The 18392-nt window shown below is 41.7% G+C and overlaps 1 protein-coding gene across 2 annotated transcripts in view; it reads left to right on the top strand.

Annotated features, from left to right (window-relative positions):
• Positions 1-18392, top strand: part of ADAMTSL3 (ADAMTS like 3) — a 348695-nt gene that overhangs the window by 122076 nt on the left and 208227 nt on the right. For both annotated transcript variants that reach the window (XM_043554621.1, XM_043554622.1), the window contains 2 exons: positions 8890-8935; positions 17947-18183. In XM_043554621.1, coding sequence (XP_043410556.1) covers positions 8890-8935; positions 17947-18183 — 283 coding nt within the window. Of the gene's footprint in view, positions 1-8889; positions 8936-17946; positions 18184-18392 lie in introns of those variants that run through there.

Raw genomic sequence — 18392 nt, 5'->3', positions numbered from 1 at the left:
AGGGACAGACCACCAAGGCAGACCATATGGGATTCCTATTCCTATCAGTAGATCCCTTATTTAAGATTAGCTTGCAATCCTAAAATACATAATACAAAAGGAAACATTTGCCATGAGTAAGCACCATCAAGCACAGCATTGATGATATAAGAGAAAAATTACAGTTATCTAAATCCATGCAACTTTTTTAATAATTGAGAAGAAAAATTTAGCAAAGTAGAAATAGAGGTGTGCTCTTTTGGTCTATGGTAAATATCCTCCTTCCGAATAAAATGTTACTGTACTTTCTCTGATATTAGGTATAAAATAAGGGTGCTTGGCTGTCATTGTTTATATTTGTTATTGTATTTGGTGTCGTAGTCAGTGTAATAAGGCAAGAAAAAGAAATACAAAGTATTGGAAATACTTATTAGTATAAGAATTAGAAAGGAAGAAATAAAGTTCTCATGATTCAGAGACTACCTGATTGTCTAAGAGAACATCTAAGAATATCTCCACATTAAAAAAATAGGACTAATAAGGGTCCCATTACTGGAAACAAGATTAATGTACACATAACAACTGTATTCTTGTACAGTAGCAAGAACCAAGAAAGCAAAATTTCAAAAAGATGCCATTTATACTACTAACAAAATATAAGGTACCTTGTAAAATATTCAGTAGATGTACAAGACCTTTTTGAAAAAGTTAAAATCTCATCTAAATAAATGGTGAGATGTAATATGTTCATAAATAGAAAGTCACATCATAAAAATGCCAACTTTCCCCCTAAAATTAATCTTTAAATTAAGTGTAATACCAATTCTAAGAATCAAATGGAGGGGCGCCTGGGTGGCTCAGTCAGTTGGGCGTCTGACTTCGGCCCAGGTCATGATCTCGTGGTTCACGGGTTCAAGCTCCACATCGGGCTCTGTGCTGACAACTCAGAGCCTGGAGCCTGCTTTGGATTCTGTGTCTACCTCTCTCTCTGACTCTCTTCTGTTTGCGCTCTGTTTCTCAAAAATGAATAAATGTTTAAAAAATTTTAAAAAAAAGAATCAAATGGAAATGCAAAGGTAATGAAAACAGTTTTTCAAACAACAGAATGAGCAACTTGCCCCGATACTAAAATTTAAAATATTTAACTACAGTAGTAGCCAAGGCACAAATAATAGCAAAATGTAATGAAATATAGCAAAATGGAGATGCAAGAAACAAAAACATGCATATATAGAAGTTTGCTGGGGCGCCTGGGTGGCGCAGTCGGTTAAGCGTCCGACTTCAGCCAGGTCACGATCTCGCGGTCCGTGAGTTCGAGCCCCGCGTCAGGCTCTGGGCTGATGGCTCGGAGCCTGGAGCCTGTTTCCGATTCTGTGTCTCCCTCTCTCTCTGCCCCTCCCCCGCTCATGCTCTGTCTCTCTCTGTCCCAAAAATAAATAAACGTTGAAAAAAAATTAAAAAAAAAAAAAAAAAAAAAAAAAAAAAAAAGAAGTTTGCTATATATTAGAGGTGGCATTAAAAATTTGTGGAGAAAGGGTGGATATTCAATATATGGGGATCACCTATGATTATTGATATACAAAGGGAAAATATTAGAAAATGTCAATGCACACAAAAAATACATTCTAGGTTTGTTAGAGTCTACGTATGAAAAGCAAAGCTTGAAAATATTTAGAAGAAAATACCAGAGAATGTCTTTATGATCTCTGGGTAGTGAATTATTCCTTAATTAAGATGCAAAGAGTTTAAGTTACAAAGGAAAATATTGATAAATTCAAGCACACTACACAAGCACTTCTGTATCATAAAAATGTACTATAAGCCAAAAGAAAAGCCTAGAGTAGGAGGCTCTTGACAGTGAATATAGCCAATAAGGGACTGGTGTCTGAAATATTTAAATAACTTCTACTTAACAGTAAACCGAAACCAAAGCTGTAGAAAAATGAAGAAAGGATGTGAATGGGAAACTCTGCATCGTCAAAAACAAATGACAAAATTAACCTCATTACCAAAAAGATGCAAAAGAATACAAAGTGAGATATTTTATGTTCTTCGTATTGGGAAAAACTTTATAAGTTTTTAAATGCCAAATATTGGGGTGCCTAGGTGGCTTTAATTGATTAAGCATCTGATTCTTGAGTTTGGCTCAGGTCATGATCTCATGGTTTGTGAGTTCAAGCCCTGCATTGGACTCTGTGCTGACAGTGCAGAGCCTGCTTGGGATTCTGTATCCCTCTCTTCTTGTCCCTCCCCTGCTTGCTCTCTCTCTCTCTCTCTCAAAATAAATTAAGATAAAATAAAATAAAATGCTGAATATTGACCTAGGCATGTAAAAGCTAGAACTTTTCTGTGCTACAAACTGGGGTGAAAATTAGTATTCTCACTTTAAAGAGCAAGTTGTCAATATCTAGCAGCAGTGAAGCTGTAAATGCCCACAACAGGGCGGTCCCACGCAGGTATATATCCCAGAGAAATACATGCAGATATGCCTAAGGTGGTTGTGTGAGATTGCTTATTGCAGAATCTTCAAAAACTTTAGGAAAATTGATCAATAGAAAATAAAAAGAATTGATAAATTAATGGTGGTGTATTTATACATTGGGTTACTATGGAACCATAAAAACAAATAAATTAGAGTTGCATCTATCCACGTGGATATTTTCAAAAACATAGTGTCTATACAAATTTTAAAAATCAAGCTGTGGAAGATTATGCACACTGTGATACCATTTAATTACTTGTCTCTGCAGAGGGAGGCAGGGAAATAGGATTGAGGAGGATTGGCAGAGAGCATCCCCCATATTTGTAATGATAGATTTCTCAAAAATAAATCCAAAGAGAGACGCCTGGGTGGCTCAGTCAGCTGAGCGTCTGACTCTTGATCTCAGCTCAGGTCTTGATCTCAGGGTTGTAAATTCAAGTCCCTCGTTGGGCTCCACACTGGGCATGAAGCCTACTTTAAACTAAGATAGATAGGTAGGTAGGTAGGTAGGTAGATAGATAGATAGATAGATAGATAGATAGATAGATAGATAGATGATAGATGATAGATGCCTACTATAGATAGATTAGATAGATAAGATGGATCGATGATAGATAGATACCTACTATAGATAGATAAGATAGATAGATAGATAAATAAGTGATAAATAAATCTGAAGAACACTTTAAGAAATGATGAAGCTTGCTGGTGTATGTATGAGTTTGTATCATTCTTTTATTGTGGGCTTAAAACATTTCATAATAAAATACTTGTAAGAACACAAAACAATTCAACCCTAAATATTGCTACTATGTTTTGAGTGCCCATCTCCAAAGTAGTACTTACTTTTTTTTTTTAATTTTTTTTAAGGATTTTAATTTTTTTTTTTTTTAGTTTATTTATGCACAAATCTTAAGCTGTATTCTGAAACTTGCTCTTAGGCCTGAGAATCTCCACATTTGTTTATTCCCTGAGCTCATCTAATTTGAAAAAAATAGGTCAGGCTAGAAAAGATCCTAATCAAATATTAAAAAAATTAAATGGGGGGGGGCGCCTGGGTGACTCAGTTGGTTAAGCACCCAACTCTTGATTTTGGCTCAGGTCATGATCTCAGAGTTTGTGGGTTCAAGCCCCATGTCGGGCTCTGTGCTGATGGCACAGAGCCTGCTTCTCTCTCTGTCGGCCCCTCCCTCTGTCTCTCTTAAAACAACAACAACAGGGGTGCCTGGGTGGCGCAGTCGGCTAAGCGTCCGACTTCAGCCAGGTCACGATCTCGCGGTCCGGGAGTTCGAGCCCCGCTGTCAGGCTCTGGGCTGATGGCTCGGAGCCTGGAGCCTGTTTCCGATTCTGTGTCTCCCTCTCTCTCTGTCCCTCCCCCGTTCATGCTCTGTCTCTCTCTGTCCCAAAAATAAACGTTGAAAAAAAATTAAAAAACAACAACAACAAACAACAGCAACAAACAAACTTTAGAAAAACATAAAAAAAATTAAATGAGAGAATTAAATATAAGATAAATGCATGGCAATATATGTCCTGTTCCAGCTTGGTTCCTGGTATGGGGCCAGGCCGATGGCACACCCACTCGCTCCGTGTCTTCCATAAGAACTGGGGACAGCAACGTTATTTCTCTGCATAAAAATTAAATTTGCAGCGGATTTGTTACTAGTTCACTCATCCCTGCTCCCCGTCTTTCAGGCAACATCAAACTAATCACTCGTGACCCACTCACATATTAAGAACTTTTACTGTCGTTTTGAAAGTACTCCGAGGTGATTGAGAAGGAAACCTCCTTCCCTTGGAAAGCTTATCAGGTCTTTTTAGCCTAGAACAGCCTTAGAGAGTTGTTAAGTCTTCATGAATATTGAGCTCTGTGGTCAGTTTTTCTTGGAAAAGGAATATGGAGGTGGTTACATACAAAATCAAACAAAAAGCCATCCCAAAGCTTTTGAAAGCATTTCAGTGCCCTCTGTTGTTATCGGGGCACTTATTGAAGTGAATTAAATTCATGATTTAGGGAAGGGGATGAATGTGGCTCTTTTGCTCATTTATTTTTTGTGGATAATTTTTTTTTCAGACTTTGATTATATTTAAATACACAGTCATTTCTTTTGCACTGCAAAGCGTGCCCCAGCCAGAATGTCTGTCTTGCAGAAATTTGTAACTTGATATTCTAGTCAACTGCCAGCCATGGGGAACACAGATTTAAGTTAACTACTATTTAAAAAATTAATATATTTTTATTCTTCAGACACATGCTTCTCAGTCTTTAAGACACTAGTGTTTGAGTCAATATATCATCAAATGAATGTAATAAATTATCCTGCTATAAACTCCGGGGAAATTTTATTAATGTTTTTAATGTATCCTCCTGTGGAATCAACATATGTTTTTTATATATTCATAAATTTATGGCTTCAAAAATCTCCAATTTCAGGGTGTTATGAATGTTGTAATGGATAGAAAATACATAATTGTGAAATGATGTTCTTGAATTTTCATATACTCCTGATAACCATTAGCTCTTGCATCTAATAATTAGAATGAAATTAAAAACTTGGAAGCAATATTTCTGTAGCTCAGTTGCTGTAGGCCAAAGGAATTATTTCCAGAATAAGCTGGCAGGTTCCTGCTTGGGGAATTAGGACTCCAGTGTCCTTAACTTTAAAATAACTTGCATTTCATGTTATGCCTGTTTCATAAAGTGGTGATTCATTTTCATGCTAAATTGTAACCAAAGCCACATCAATAGAGACCAGTCAGCGAGTTTACTGTGTGCTAGGTAGAACATTAAAAATGTTGGCCAGATGGTTGGGTTAAAAAAAAAAAAAAAAAAAAAATATATATATATATATATATATATATATATATATAACTACTGGGTTAAAAAATATATATATATGTATATATATATAACTACTGGGTTAAAATATATATATATGTATATATATAAAACTACTGGGTTAAAATATATATATATACATATACATATATATATATGTGTATATATATATATATATACACAAATATATATATATATGTATATGTATATATATATATAACTACTGATGTGTTAGGGGAATTAAGAGATAGTGTCCCTGAATCTTTATATCCACATCCTGGTACATAGTACTTCCTGGTAAGAAGTTGCTGGAGAAGGATGAATCCGGAATGGTCCTTTATATTTTGAGAATTCATGCGGTAAAATGCTGTTTCCATACCATTTTGCTGCTGTTGTGGTGGGATTTGTAGTGGAGATACACTGATGTCTCACATGTAGGTTTTCAGGCTCACCAGTTGGGGTACAAGTTCATGCCTCCTGGATGCTAGGCTTATAATCGGGACCGTGGGGTGTGGACCATGACTATATGGGCCACACAGCAGACCTGAGACACAATCATCAGCTGTTTTCACCTCATAGGCTCTTTCCTTTTAGTTTTAAACTTCTTCTCAAAGTAATTTTGTTTTTCATTTAGATGGCTGAAGTCAAGCAGTTGGGAAAAATGCATCTGGGATAATTTTTTTGAAGTCCCAAAACGCTTTTAGAGAAAACTCCATGCTTCCTAAGTTTTGACATTTTTTGGATATCAGTATTTAGATCAATTCAGATACTCTCTTAAAATGTATCTTTGCCATTTTCCTGCTCTCTGGAAATGAGAATTAAAAGCTTTTTAGGGTTCCAAGTCAGCATGGTTCAAAAGTTTTGGTTATCACTTCCCTAATCTATTAGCTGCTTTCCTCATTCGGGGCCTTTCCAAAATAAACAGAGTACTTTAAATTACCCTTTCACTTTCTCTGTAATTTATTTTCTTCTTTTTTTCCACACATAAAAAGCACAATGAAATAAGTTATGTAAGTACATGACCTTGTCCACTGGCATAGCTGTTGTCTCCCAGGAGAATGGCGTCACTTCCCCTTGACCAAGAGAGAGCCTTCTCCACCCTAATACTGTTTTCCTGCCAGCCTCCCAGTGTGGTGCTTCTTGAATATTTAAAGTTTGATGTAGCCTCACTGAAGGTTTAATAAATTTCAGAGCCATATACCTATGACAAGACACACAAAAAAAGGATATAGGAAGTGTTACAAAATACCAAGACCGGATCAGCCTTTTACAGTAACATCTGGGAAGGTGTTCTCATCCCAAAGTCATGAGAATTACATTAACAAGGGGCAACTAATCGGATACCTTGTCTGCCTTCAAGTTCAGAAATTTAACTATCGTGTAGATAATGCTTTCGGAGGCAGCTATGATGCTTTTATTTTTTCACCCCCAGCCTTCCTCCCGTATGCCTTCTCACTTCCATGAGGGGTACATTCTGCAAATGCAACAGAAAGGAACATGAATATGATCTGAGACGTAAGTGGGGAAGGGGCAGTTTGAGAAGGATGGCAAAGGAAGGAGAAGTGAAACGCGGGATCAAAACTCAGGAGACATAATAAAATACAAAATAATCACTACGTGAAAAGCAAACGAGTCGGGGGAGGGTGGATTTGTAAAACCTCATAAAATTGTACACCGCCCCCCCCCAAAGTGAATTTCACCGTATGTAAATTTAAAAACTACGGGGGGAAAAGGAGGCAGCATAAATAACCATGAAAGGTAATGTTTGTACTACAATACGGATATACTTAATGCTGAGTTGTAGACCTAAAAATGGTTAAGACGTAAATTTGTGTTATGTGGATTTTACCACAGTGAAGAAAATTTTAAATTCAAAACTATAAAAAGTGTGATGTCTGCATAATGGACTTTTATGTAGTTCTTAAAAGAATTTCTTCAAAGAATTAGTAGTAAAGCGGGAGGAATGTTTGCTATCTTAGATCAAAACTAATACAAAGTTGAATTAGTAGTATGCTTTCACATCTGTCAGTAAATCATGCAGAAACACTGGATGATTGGATGCCAAAATATGGAGAGTGTAAATCTTGGTGATGGGATTTGGAAAGATCGATCATCCTCCTTTATACTTCTTGGCATGTTATTAGTGTTCACTTACTCTTTTTGTAATCAATAAAAATAGAATCGTCAGCGTGTGCCGTGAATTGTATATTGCCGAAACAGATTGTGAATCATTTCATATAGGCTCTTATTTAAGCCATACCAGCAAAAAATCAGATCCACTTGGTAAAGATTTCTCTTCTTCTAGGGCTAAATATTTTAAAACAATTGAAATAGTATCAGTTGACTTTTAACACAAGGTGATGAGTGAAGCCTGTGGTTAGCTTTCTTTGCTGCAAATCTGCCATTGAACTGACCAGGAATACCAGAGGTAAAAACACGTTAACTGAAAAGTTGGGAGAGGTGCCATTAGTGGATCGGATAACTTTAAGGAGTTAATATAAACTATAGACCAGCGAGCGCTGACTGGGGAAAGTTCCTGCCACAGGGAACTTCAAACATCCAAGGAAAAATCTGCTCAGAGAATGAGTGGCAAAGTTCTAGAACCAGTGGCTGGAGGGGAGGATACGGTACTCGGTGATCCTTTCTAGAGGATTCTCAAACCTGTATGTGACTTCAGACCCTACGGTACTGGTTTCCCGAGAAAGCCCCCCCGGACCCTATTTCGTAGTATCCATTTGGTAAGGCCAGTAGTCGAAATCAGAAGTGGACGCATCGCCTCAAGCAGATTTCTCGCCGAGATCATCGTATTGATTAGAGAAGGAGGTCACGGAATGCGCGGCTGACTGAGGTTGCTTCAGTGAGTGGGGGGCGTGGTGCCCAAATGCTTCTACCCGTAGTTCAAGTATGCACACACGTTCATTTCAGTGGTCATATGGATCCCAGAGTAAACACTGCACATAAGTAATTTCATTACATTAATTCAGCTCAAGAATTCACTCTCTTTAAAAAAAATTTTTTTTTCAACGTTTATTTATTTTTGGGACAGAGAGAGAGCATGAACGGGGGAGGGGCAGAGAGAGAGGGAGACACAGAATCGGAAGCAGGCTCCAGGCTCCCAGCCATCAGCCCAGAGCCCGACGCGGGGCTCGAACTCCCGGACCGCGAGATCGTGACCTGGCTGAAGTCGGACGCTTAACCGACTGCGCCACCCAGGCGCCCCAAGAATTCACTCTCTTTAAAGTGACACTTTCATGAGACTTTTTTTGCCCTCCTGATTTCTGAAAGTTATTTCTTAGAATTTAAACTTTGAATCCTGAGGTGACACGAACAATAAAACTTTTATCGGTATCACCTTGTATTTATTGTTCTTCCTCCCTCCCTCCCTCCCTCCCTTCCTTCTCCGTCCTTCTTTTCTTTTCTTTTATCTTTTCTTTCCTTTCCTTTCCTTTCCTTTCCTCTCTTTTTCTCCTTTCCCTTCCCTTCCCTTCCCTTCCCTTCCCTTCCCTTCCCTTCCCTTCCCTTCCCTTTTTTCTTTTGTGCTGCTTGCCACTTCTATGAAATCATTTCTTTGTCCCCTTTTTTCCTCTAGGAATTGCGAAGGGCAGAATATTCGATACAAGACGTGCAGCAACCATGTAAGTTCTATAACACAAATGTATAATCCAATAAAATAAGTTCATGTTTTAAGTTAGGATATTATAATGTGTACTATAAAGCTAATGGCTTCTTGGTACCCTTTGTGGAAAATTTAAGTATTTTTTAATTGGCAACAGATTTTTGTATATCTCGTGCTTTCCATTTCTACTACCTTTTGAGGCCATTTCAAATGTATAAACTTATTTGGCAATTATTTAATAATTTCTGAATTCATCGAAACAATACCTAATACCTGTAAAACACCTTCAGAGTTCAAAGTGCTCTTAGGTACGGTATGTCATTGGACCTTCACACGGTCTCTGAGATGTAGGCCGATGAGGTGTGGTTATTTCTTTTTTGCAAATGAGGGGGCCTGGGGCTGAGAGAAGTAAGATTATTTTCCAAGGGTCTCAGAGGAAGAGCACAGACTTGAACTGGTCTCTGCTTCCTTTCCCTGCTCCAGACCACCTGTCCCGCCCACCGCAAAATGTGTTAAGAGCGCTCTATAGGTGATGCAAGAAAATCCCACATAGGGATGGGTTTAGAAACCTCACTCTTATTCTTCAACGCTGAGCACTTAAAAACAAAATGCAGACATTTTGCTTGACAGATCTGAAAATGCAAAATAGATATCAGAAGGAACCAATCCTATTTCCACTTAAAACATTTCCCTTGTTAGCGATGTATACCCAAATCAAAATGAAGGGAAATAAAAGGAAACTATGAGAATCTGGAAATCTAAGTGAGATTTAGATTTTCTGTAAGTCCATTTTCCTCCCTTGGTTGTGATTAATTTATTTAAAAAATTTTACTCACTGGGGCTTTGTCCCTGTCTCTCCCTTCTCTGTCCTGGGCCAGTGTGAGACAGAAGTCTTGTCTGAGTGCTTGTCTTCCGCAGACCAAAACTTTTCCTGGGGGAGCAGCCCTGGGCACACAGTGTGAGCGAGACCTTCTGACTGCGGGGCTCAGCCATGTTTGCGGTTTTTATCAGTGACCAAGCAGAAGTGTTTTTCTTTCTCTTACAGCTGGTTTCAAATTTAAGTGGGTAACATGGGCACTTATTTATTGGGCAAACTCCAATATCACTCAGGCCTTGGGCGGCCAGATTGGTGTCCATTATATCCTCGGAGAAATTTTGGGTGACAAGGCAAATAGATTTCACATGTCCTACGACCAGATAGAGGTCCAAGGAATCGGAACACACACGTGTGCATGATGCTTAATTCAATGAGCTGAGGTCCAGGTTGGGGCACCAAAGGCAGAGAGATTGACCTCGGCACAAAGGTGGGCACGTGGATGCAAACCCAGTCTAGCATTGTCTCCTATACAAGCACGTGAATTCATTAACAACCTAAGGGTTTTATCTAAGAGGCAGTTAGGTCTACTGCCTTTTGCCTGGGTGCCTATTTTTTTAAATTGTTTTTTATATTTAGGTTTTTTTTTTTTTTTTGAGAGAGAGAGAGAGAGAGAGAGAGAGAGAGAGAGAGAATCTTAAGTAGGCTCTACACTAAGTGCAGAGGCCGATGTGGGGCTCAATCCTGCAACCCTGGGATCATGACATGATCTGAAATCAAGTGTTGGGCGCTCAACCAACTGAGCCATCTAGGTGCCCCTAGGAGAATTCATTTTAAATGCCCAGATCAAGGTGTGGCAGTTTGAGGTTTCATTCTTGGGTCTCTGTGTACGTGCGTGTCTGTGTGTGCTCTGTGCTCTCGCGAATTCCAAGAAGGCATCTTCTTCAACACAAGTGTTACGAGGGTCTGGGAGTGTCGGTCATACAATGTGGGCACACAACGTAATCTACTACAGCCTACCACATCTCAGGTACAAGGGCTAGGACTTTGGTGCACTCGAGTGAAGATCCCATGCCCCTGAGGCTCCGTGGGACTTGGGGCCCCTCAGTGGTCTCTAACTGAGGGCCCCTCTGGGAGGATCCTGCAGGAACCTTTACCAGCTTCTAGGCTGGGGAGAAATACATGTGTAGAAGGTGGTGACCAGCAGAGAGGAGAGCAGTGTGAATGTTGCTCCTTGTAGTTCTCAGCGTTGGAGTCCTTACAGAGATTTCATAAGAATGTGGTGTTGATCTCCATGCCTGCCATCGCAAGCTCAGAGTTTTTCCACCGAATTCCTTTTAGGCAAGGAAGGGGGGTTGTGGCAAGTCCTTCACGGCCGTGGGGTGCAGTCGTGCGTGCTCAAGTCCTCCTGCAGACCAGAGGGGGTCCGTGCAGCCCCAGCTGCTGGGGATCTCTGAGGAGTCTGTTCCTTCGCAGGAGAGATATACAGTACGTTCCTGGGAATATACATAGAAACGTCACAAGGAGGTCAAGTGCCATAAGTGAAGTAACCCCATGAACTCAGGGCACAAAGATAGTCACATCTTTTCTGGAGTTGCTTCCTGCTTTATTATTTTTTTATGTTTATTTATTTATTTTGAGAGAGACGGTGAGAGCACCAGTAGGGAAGAGGCAGAGAGAGGGAGAGACGGAATCCCGAGCAGGCTCCGTGCTGTCAGCGCAGAGCCCAGTGTGGGGCGCGATCCCATGAACTGTGAGATCGTGACCTGAGCCGAAACCAAGAGTTGGATGCTTGACTGCCTGAACCACTCAGGTGCCCTGCCTCCTGCTTTGTTAATTGGGGTTTAGAATCTCCCTTTTGAAATCGCCACTTCTGTGTCGCGCAGGGTGGTGCAGAGGGCAGGAGGGGCACCAGTCTATGACCTACCTCCAGGAGAGAGGGAACCGGGCTCCCATCAGTGCACCCCAGCTTCTCGCTGTCATTCAGTGTCCTGGCTGAAGGCGGGCCATGCTGGCACGGCAGCCAGTGGCTTCCCGTGTCCCTGGAGATGGGGCCCGTCACCCAGTTTTCTGAAGGAAGCTGCCTTTTGTGATTCCATGATAAAGCCCTCTTATGAGGGAGATTTGCCTTGTGGTTCAGAGATGTCCACACCTATAGCTCTGGGGCCTGAGAGCCTATCCCATCGGGCCGCGAAACCTCCCATTCCCACCAGAGGGAACTCACCATCTCAGTGATCAGGGAGGCCGCCTCCGTGGAGTATCAGAGGTCACTGCCAGTGAGCCCCAGGGACCTACTGTTCCATCCCATCCCGGAGATGGCTCGTACTTCTGTTCCTCCTTGTCTGAAGCCTCAAGCTCTCAGCCTCAGAACCACAGAGTTTGTCATCTATGTGCACAAGCTTTTTAACTGTTAGCAAAAATCACTAATGATAATGATAATGATAATAATAGATCACACTTATTAAGTACTTCCTAAGTGCAGGCATTACTCTAAGTGCCCGACCACGAACAAACCCATGATAGTCCTCATAGCATCTCTACAAAGTAGGTATTATTTTTATATCCACTCATACACAGGGGGAGATTTAGGTAACCTGCCCAAGGCCACAGAGCTGAATTAAAGCCCAGGCAGTCCACCCCCAGGCTCTGGGGTGCCAGCGTTAAGCACTCTGCTACACCAGCCTGCCTCTTGGAAAGGAGCCTGAAACGTCTTGAGCTTTGTTAGGGGATGGGATAACACTACGGACGGTGGTTTAAGACATGGCTGCTCTTCCCGACCCACTAACACATGACTGACTGGCAGGGGCGGTTGCCAGAACGTTCCCCTTTCAGACACCGTTACAGAAGCTGCAGGAGAGACCTCCTGAAGATTCACAGTCGGCCAGGGACAGAGATCAGGGAACAGCAGAGAAAGGACGAGGAGAAGCAGCTGAGGGAAGTCATGGAAATGAAGCCCTCCGTGGCATGGGCTTTCCACTTCAGTGGCCCAGGGGGTCCCCGGCACAGGGGAGGATCTGGCTTGACGCGGACGGACCCCGACAGCCGCGTTCCTGACTTGTGCCCACTTCAGTAGAAGATATCTGAGAACGACAGGCTCCAGGCGCTCGAAGATCGAATATCCTTTCGTTATGAAGTGTGGATGCATTCGGCACACACATCAGAGGCCCTAGAAGGAGAGATTCCACTCCCCGTGTACAGGAACAGGAGGCATGGCCAGGAAACGAGGACCACGCTGCCCTCCCTGAAAAATCAGGCTGTGGTTCTGCGGCTCTCCCTGGCTTCATTCTGTCAGGGAACATGGTGCTTTGGGCTGAGGGCCTGTAGGATTAGGGGAGCATCCCCTAATCCCAGCTACCTGCTGTCTTCATAGATAACCCTCCAGTCGTGCTCAGCAAAGACCCTCACAGCCAGGGCCAGGCCCCTGGGGCCTCGGGAGAGAGTTTTCCTTATCAGGCGTATGCCAGAGCCAGTGGAGACTTTCCAAAGGAAGTCATATGCGTCAGCAAGGAGTTCTAATGCTTGAATTTGACTACTCGTTTTTTATTAGTATGGTACCAAAGGCAATGCTGGAAGAGGGCAAAGGGAAAATACCTTTAAAAATGAGTCTATCATAATTGGCTGAGAGTGGTTTTGCAAGCATGAGCGCATTTTTCTGTGAGCGCAGATGGGGAGAAATGGTTAACTCAGCACCGTGGGGTCCCTGGTGGCTTTCTAGACGAGGCAACATTTGATGTGACCCTCGAGAGACTCTTCCTACCATGGGTCCTATGGATGGCTAATTCCTGGCGGTTTCCCCTGAGAGGTGTTCTTTGCTTTCTATTGTCGCGGCTCCTACCCCCGTCCATCGGCCATCACACCGGCCCCCCTAAAATGCCGTGTTTTCTGTGCCAGTCCCCTCCGTGAATCCTTATTGCTTTTAATTCCCCTCACTTGCTTTCAGGGACCTCCGGAAACTGGTTAGACTTTTCCGTATTGAGCTCGTCACTTCTACCCTCACTGGACAAGTCCCTTCCCTGTCCCTCATAGCCACTAAATGTATTTCTGCTGTTTCTCTGTCGCTTTTGTAGTTTCCCGCGTGTTGTCCCATTCACATCATGCCATCCCTTAAATCTCATCTGAAATATCATTTTTCCATGATGCGTCATTTGCTAACTGCGGCTTTGGCATCAGTTATATAACAGGATCCCCAAATTTACCTCCTAGTACAGCTTGGATATGAAGACAAAATAAAATTTTAGAATTTTCTTACAACAGAAATCGCATTTCCCCTAAGTCCCTACTCACTGGTTATCTGGAAAGAATTACCTAAATATATAATCCAAATTAAAGCTTGGTTCAGTCCTATTATATAAATCATCCCCTAGGTAATGGTCTATCTCTTTTGCATAGAAATGCTGTGTGTCTTAGGTAATCTCCCTGTCTTGGCGTTTCTCCCTCAGTTGTCCATGAGAATGGTTTATGCATTTTCCTAGCTTTAGGAGGGAGAAGCGATCCCTGTCTTTAGGATGGTCCTTGAATGGGTGCTAGTTGTTACCCGTTTTGTCCTCCATTCCTCTCCTTCTTCCTCTTCTCCTCCTAATCTCTGTCCTCCTGCTCCTCGTTTTCTGTGCTTTTCAGTCTGGCTGCCTACTCCTGTTGGAGTCAAGTCTTCCCAATGTAGGATTTCTTCTTTACTTATTCCACTCAGTCAAGTTTTCATTTAACACTTGGACAACAATTTTATTGCTTTCATTGCAAAGCTGTACTTATGAATCTATAAATACAAACAATGCACCAGTGTATTTCATGCATGTGGATGCTACATCTCCAAGATTACAAGCTCTCTAAATGACAACGGTGGGTTATTGTTTTATGTTGTCCATGGCATGTAACATATGCAAAACCCATAAAGTATACTTAATAAACGTGTTGTCTTAACTGATAGGGAGAAATGCTTCTTAGGGAAATCCCTAAGAATGTTTAGCATTCAAGCTTCCTAAAGGTCAGCTAAACTACTGAGACACAAGAATCCCTACATTGTCTTGCACCAGGGCAGGGAACCCAGCTGAAGCCGACCAGACAGGCTTACTGTGGACACTGGAAGAATGCCAAGTAAAAGGAAGCATTTAATGTAAATCCTCAATGTCTCCCAAGATTACCAGAAAGTGGTATCATATAATGGAATGCTTGTTACGTTGGGAATCAGTCTTGGCCGTGTCATATTCTAGCTGTGTGTCTTTGGACTAGTGACCGAAGACTTCTTAGATCACAGTTTTCTCCATTTCTAAAATGAAGGAAATGATAATTCTGACCCACCTCCGTCAAAGGGGGGTGGTAAAGAAAGAATGTCAGTGATGATCCCTGATAAACTAGAGAGCACGACGCAGATACAAGGGTGTCTTTCTTCATCAGGATCATCATTTGCCAGGAACGGAGGCCACTCTAGCTCAAGAAAAATGGGATTCACTGGATGGATGTGCGGATATTTACTGGAATTTGGGTATCAGCACACCTTGAGGGCCTGGCGCCAGGAATCAGACAGTGAGAAACCCAGGTTATGTACTCCTGGTGAAATACCTGGTTTGTCAGCCTTCCTTCTTTCGTGTCTGGTGCGTTCTTCTTTGCTGTGGGAACTGGCTGGCTTCACTTCAGCAGGCATCTCAGGAAAGAGATGGCTAGCCCCGCCCCACAGCCATGGGAGTCCTCAGCTCTGGCTCTTCTGTTGCCATCCCAGATTCCTGGCCTGGACCAGGTGTTTGCCTCCGATAATCAGCTGTGGCCAAGGAGGCTGGGTCCCTTGTCCGAACCTGGTCACCCTTTCACCAAGGACTAACTGTAGGCTGGCATCTTAGGCTGTCTGTTAATTAAGCCTTGTGAATTTGGGGAAACTTCGTTGGTTTATGGTGTCGAAGGCAGTCAGGAGTCAGACAGCAAGAAATTTCAGTCCCTAAAGCATGCTTGCCACACCAGTGAGCCTAATGCAAGGGAAATCATTTTCACTCTGCTCTCTTATACCCTTTGGCATGGGTTTCGAAGAGTCAGATACAGAGAAGACTGGCCATGGTTAGGCAGAAGGGAGGCCATATAATTTTATCAACTGATTATCTTCCCTGGGGCCAGCTAGAAAACACGTTTCAAGAGAGAAAGGTCAACCGCGTCCAGTCTTCAGTTTGACTCTTCCATCCGTGTGACCTGTGTTAAGGTTTAATCTTGCTGAAACAGGAAAAATGTGGATACTCTACATTCCAGGATTTTGGAATGATTCACAGCAAACTAATACAACCAAGCCCAGGGGAAGTTTATTTATTATATTTTATTTATTCCCTACCTACTTCCAAAAAGGATTTGAAGCAGATTATGAAGGCCAAAAGCATAAACACCGTAAGACACAAAAGTCAAGTAGTAAAAAGGGGAGAAATGAAAGAAGTCATTTTAAGATCCTGCCTGATAATTTATTAATAACTGTTTGTAGAAAAAATAAAGTTAGGTTTCTACCTTATACCATCCATCTAAGGAAATTCCAGACGTAACAAAGAGTTAAATATCATTGCTAAACTAGAAAGGAACTAGAAACATGCATTTCAGTATTTATCTGTTCTTAGGCGGGGGGTGGGAAGCATTTCTGAACTCATGAATGAGGGAAGAAGATGTAGAGGGAAATATTAATAGAACTGACTACATGCAACATAGAGTTTCTTGACTTATAAAGCACCAACACCAAAATCAAATGGGAAAAATATTTCCAGTGTAAGATGATGGAGTTGATAACCTCATTAGGAAAGTTGATAGTTTTATCTGTTAAAAATAATAAAAAGGCAAACATTCCACTAGATAAATGAAGGCGAGAAAACAAGAAATGTTTGAAGAGTGAATACAAAAGGCAAATAAACATGAAAGCTATCAGACCTAAATAATGAGAGGAAATGCAAATTCAAGCAATGAAATGCTATTGAACACGGACGATTGGAAAATGTTTAGAAAATGGTAATACCCAAGCTGAGAAGAGAGACAGAGAAAAAGGGAATTTATGGATCCTGGTGATGATAAGGAGGGAAATTCCTGGAGGGCAATTTGGCCATATTTTGAAAAGCTCATGAAACACACCCTTTTTCTCAGAAATTTTATTTCCAGAAGTTTGTTTCTGGGGAATCATCAAGGATTTGTGTAAAGATTTAGGTACAAGAAACTTTGTTATTTGTGTTTTGTTTTTCCATAAAAACTGTTTGTCAAAAGTTTTTATAAGGGCCATTGATTACTTTTGTAACAAGAAAGAAATATATAAAATAATGCCTTTCTGTGTCTGTCCTTTTTTAATTGGGAAATTAGTATAGGATTAATTAATTCCCATCAATTGGGAAGTTTATGCTCAGCTTTGAAGATTAAAGTAACATTTTGTCAGCCAGCATCTGGCGTTGGAAATAGCAGATGGGAGGGATTAGTAATTAAGTGAAAAGATTTCTGAGTCATCAAGCCTTGCCCAGACACTTTTTACTATTATTAGGAGAGCTCCCCGGAGCATTTACTTAGAATTTCCTTGCTGTTGTTGTAGACAGAAATTGAAAAGGCTGTGTTTATCTTTCCATCATAGATCCAGTTGAAGGCAGGCACCAGGTTCTAGAGAAGAGCAGCGACTGCCCACCCCCTGCCCCCTTCCCCCCAAAAGGGAAGAAAGGCACATGAATTAAACGACCACCACAACAAGCAGAGACAAAGGAACAAACACAAATTCTCACAAAACGCAAGGCTTTGGGGGCCAGTTCAAGTAAGGGCCAAGTAGTCCTTCATGCTGAAATGGTTCTTGAGGGCACGGATGATAATTAATGTTCCCTATAAAGACCTTGAGTCACCTGGAAGAATTAAAAGCGTTAAGCGTCCCTTGTTTCAAGAAGAAGATGAGCGTGTAACGCGTTTAAAAACTTATACCCGAGGTGGTTAAAACAGAGCAAAATTTGGCATTTAAATATGATGGGCTTTATTTAATTATTTGGGCGAAAAAACACCTGGGTGGAAGAGCGATCAGAATAAATATTGTCTCCATTATCACGGAGCTCCTAGTAGAACTCCACGGCTATAGATTCGGTCTTGAATTCGGAAGGACAACGGAAGAAATGACGGGACTCCAAGGTGAGAGGCACACGGTGGGATCTGGGCTCGTGAGACTTCTTGGAAACTCGTTCAGCCCCTGTTGGCTTATCTCCCTGAGTGATGTGCACGTGGCCTTTCTTCTCTGCTTCCAGGACTGCCCTCCTGATGCAGAAGACTTCAGAGCCCAGCAATGCTCCGCCTACAATGACGTCCAGTACCAGGGGCGTTATTATGAATGGCTTCCACGATACAACGATCCTGCTGCCCCCTGCGCGCTCAAGTGTCACGCACGGGGACAGAACTTGGTAGTGGAGCTGGCACCCAAGGTACTGGATGGAACTCGCTGCAACACGGACTCTCTGGACATGTGTATCAGCGGTATTTGCCAGGTAAGCCGCACCTGCTGCCAGGAGGGGCCACGCCCACCCTCAAGACAGAGACTCGTTTCTTTACTTTTGTTCATGCAGGTGGAATAGTGTCTTTGATAATTTTCACGCAGAAAACATTTGAGAGAGGATTACTTGCCTTTAGATTATGTGGTACTTACTGAAAAGAGTGTAGACCTTGTCCACGTAGAATCAAAAGATTGCAATATATG

The sequence above is a fragment of the Prionailurus bengalensis genome, chromosome B3, assembly GCF_016509475.1.
Source record: "Prionailurus bengalensis isolate Pbe53 chromosome B3, Fcat_Pben_1.1_paternal_pri, whole genome shotgun sequence".
Classification (NCBI taxonomy): domain Eukaryota; kingdom Metazoa; phylum Chordata; class Mammalia; order Carnivora; family Felidae; genus Prionailurus; species Prionailurus bengalensis.
This window is presented reverse-complemented; position numbering and strand designations above follow the sequence as displayed.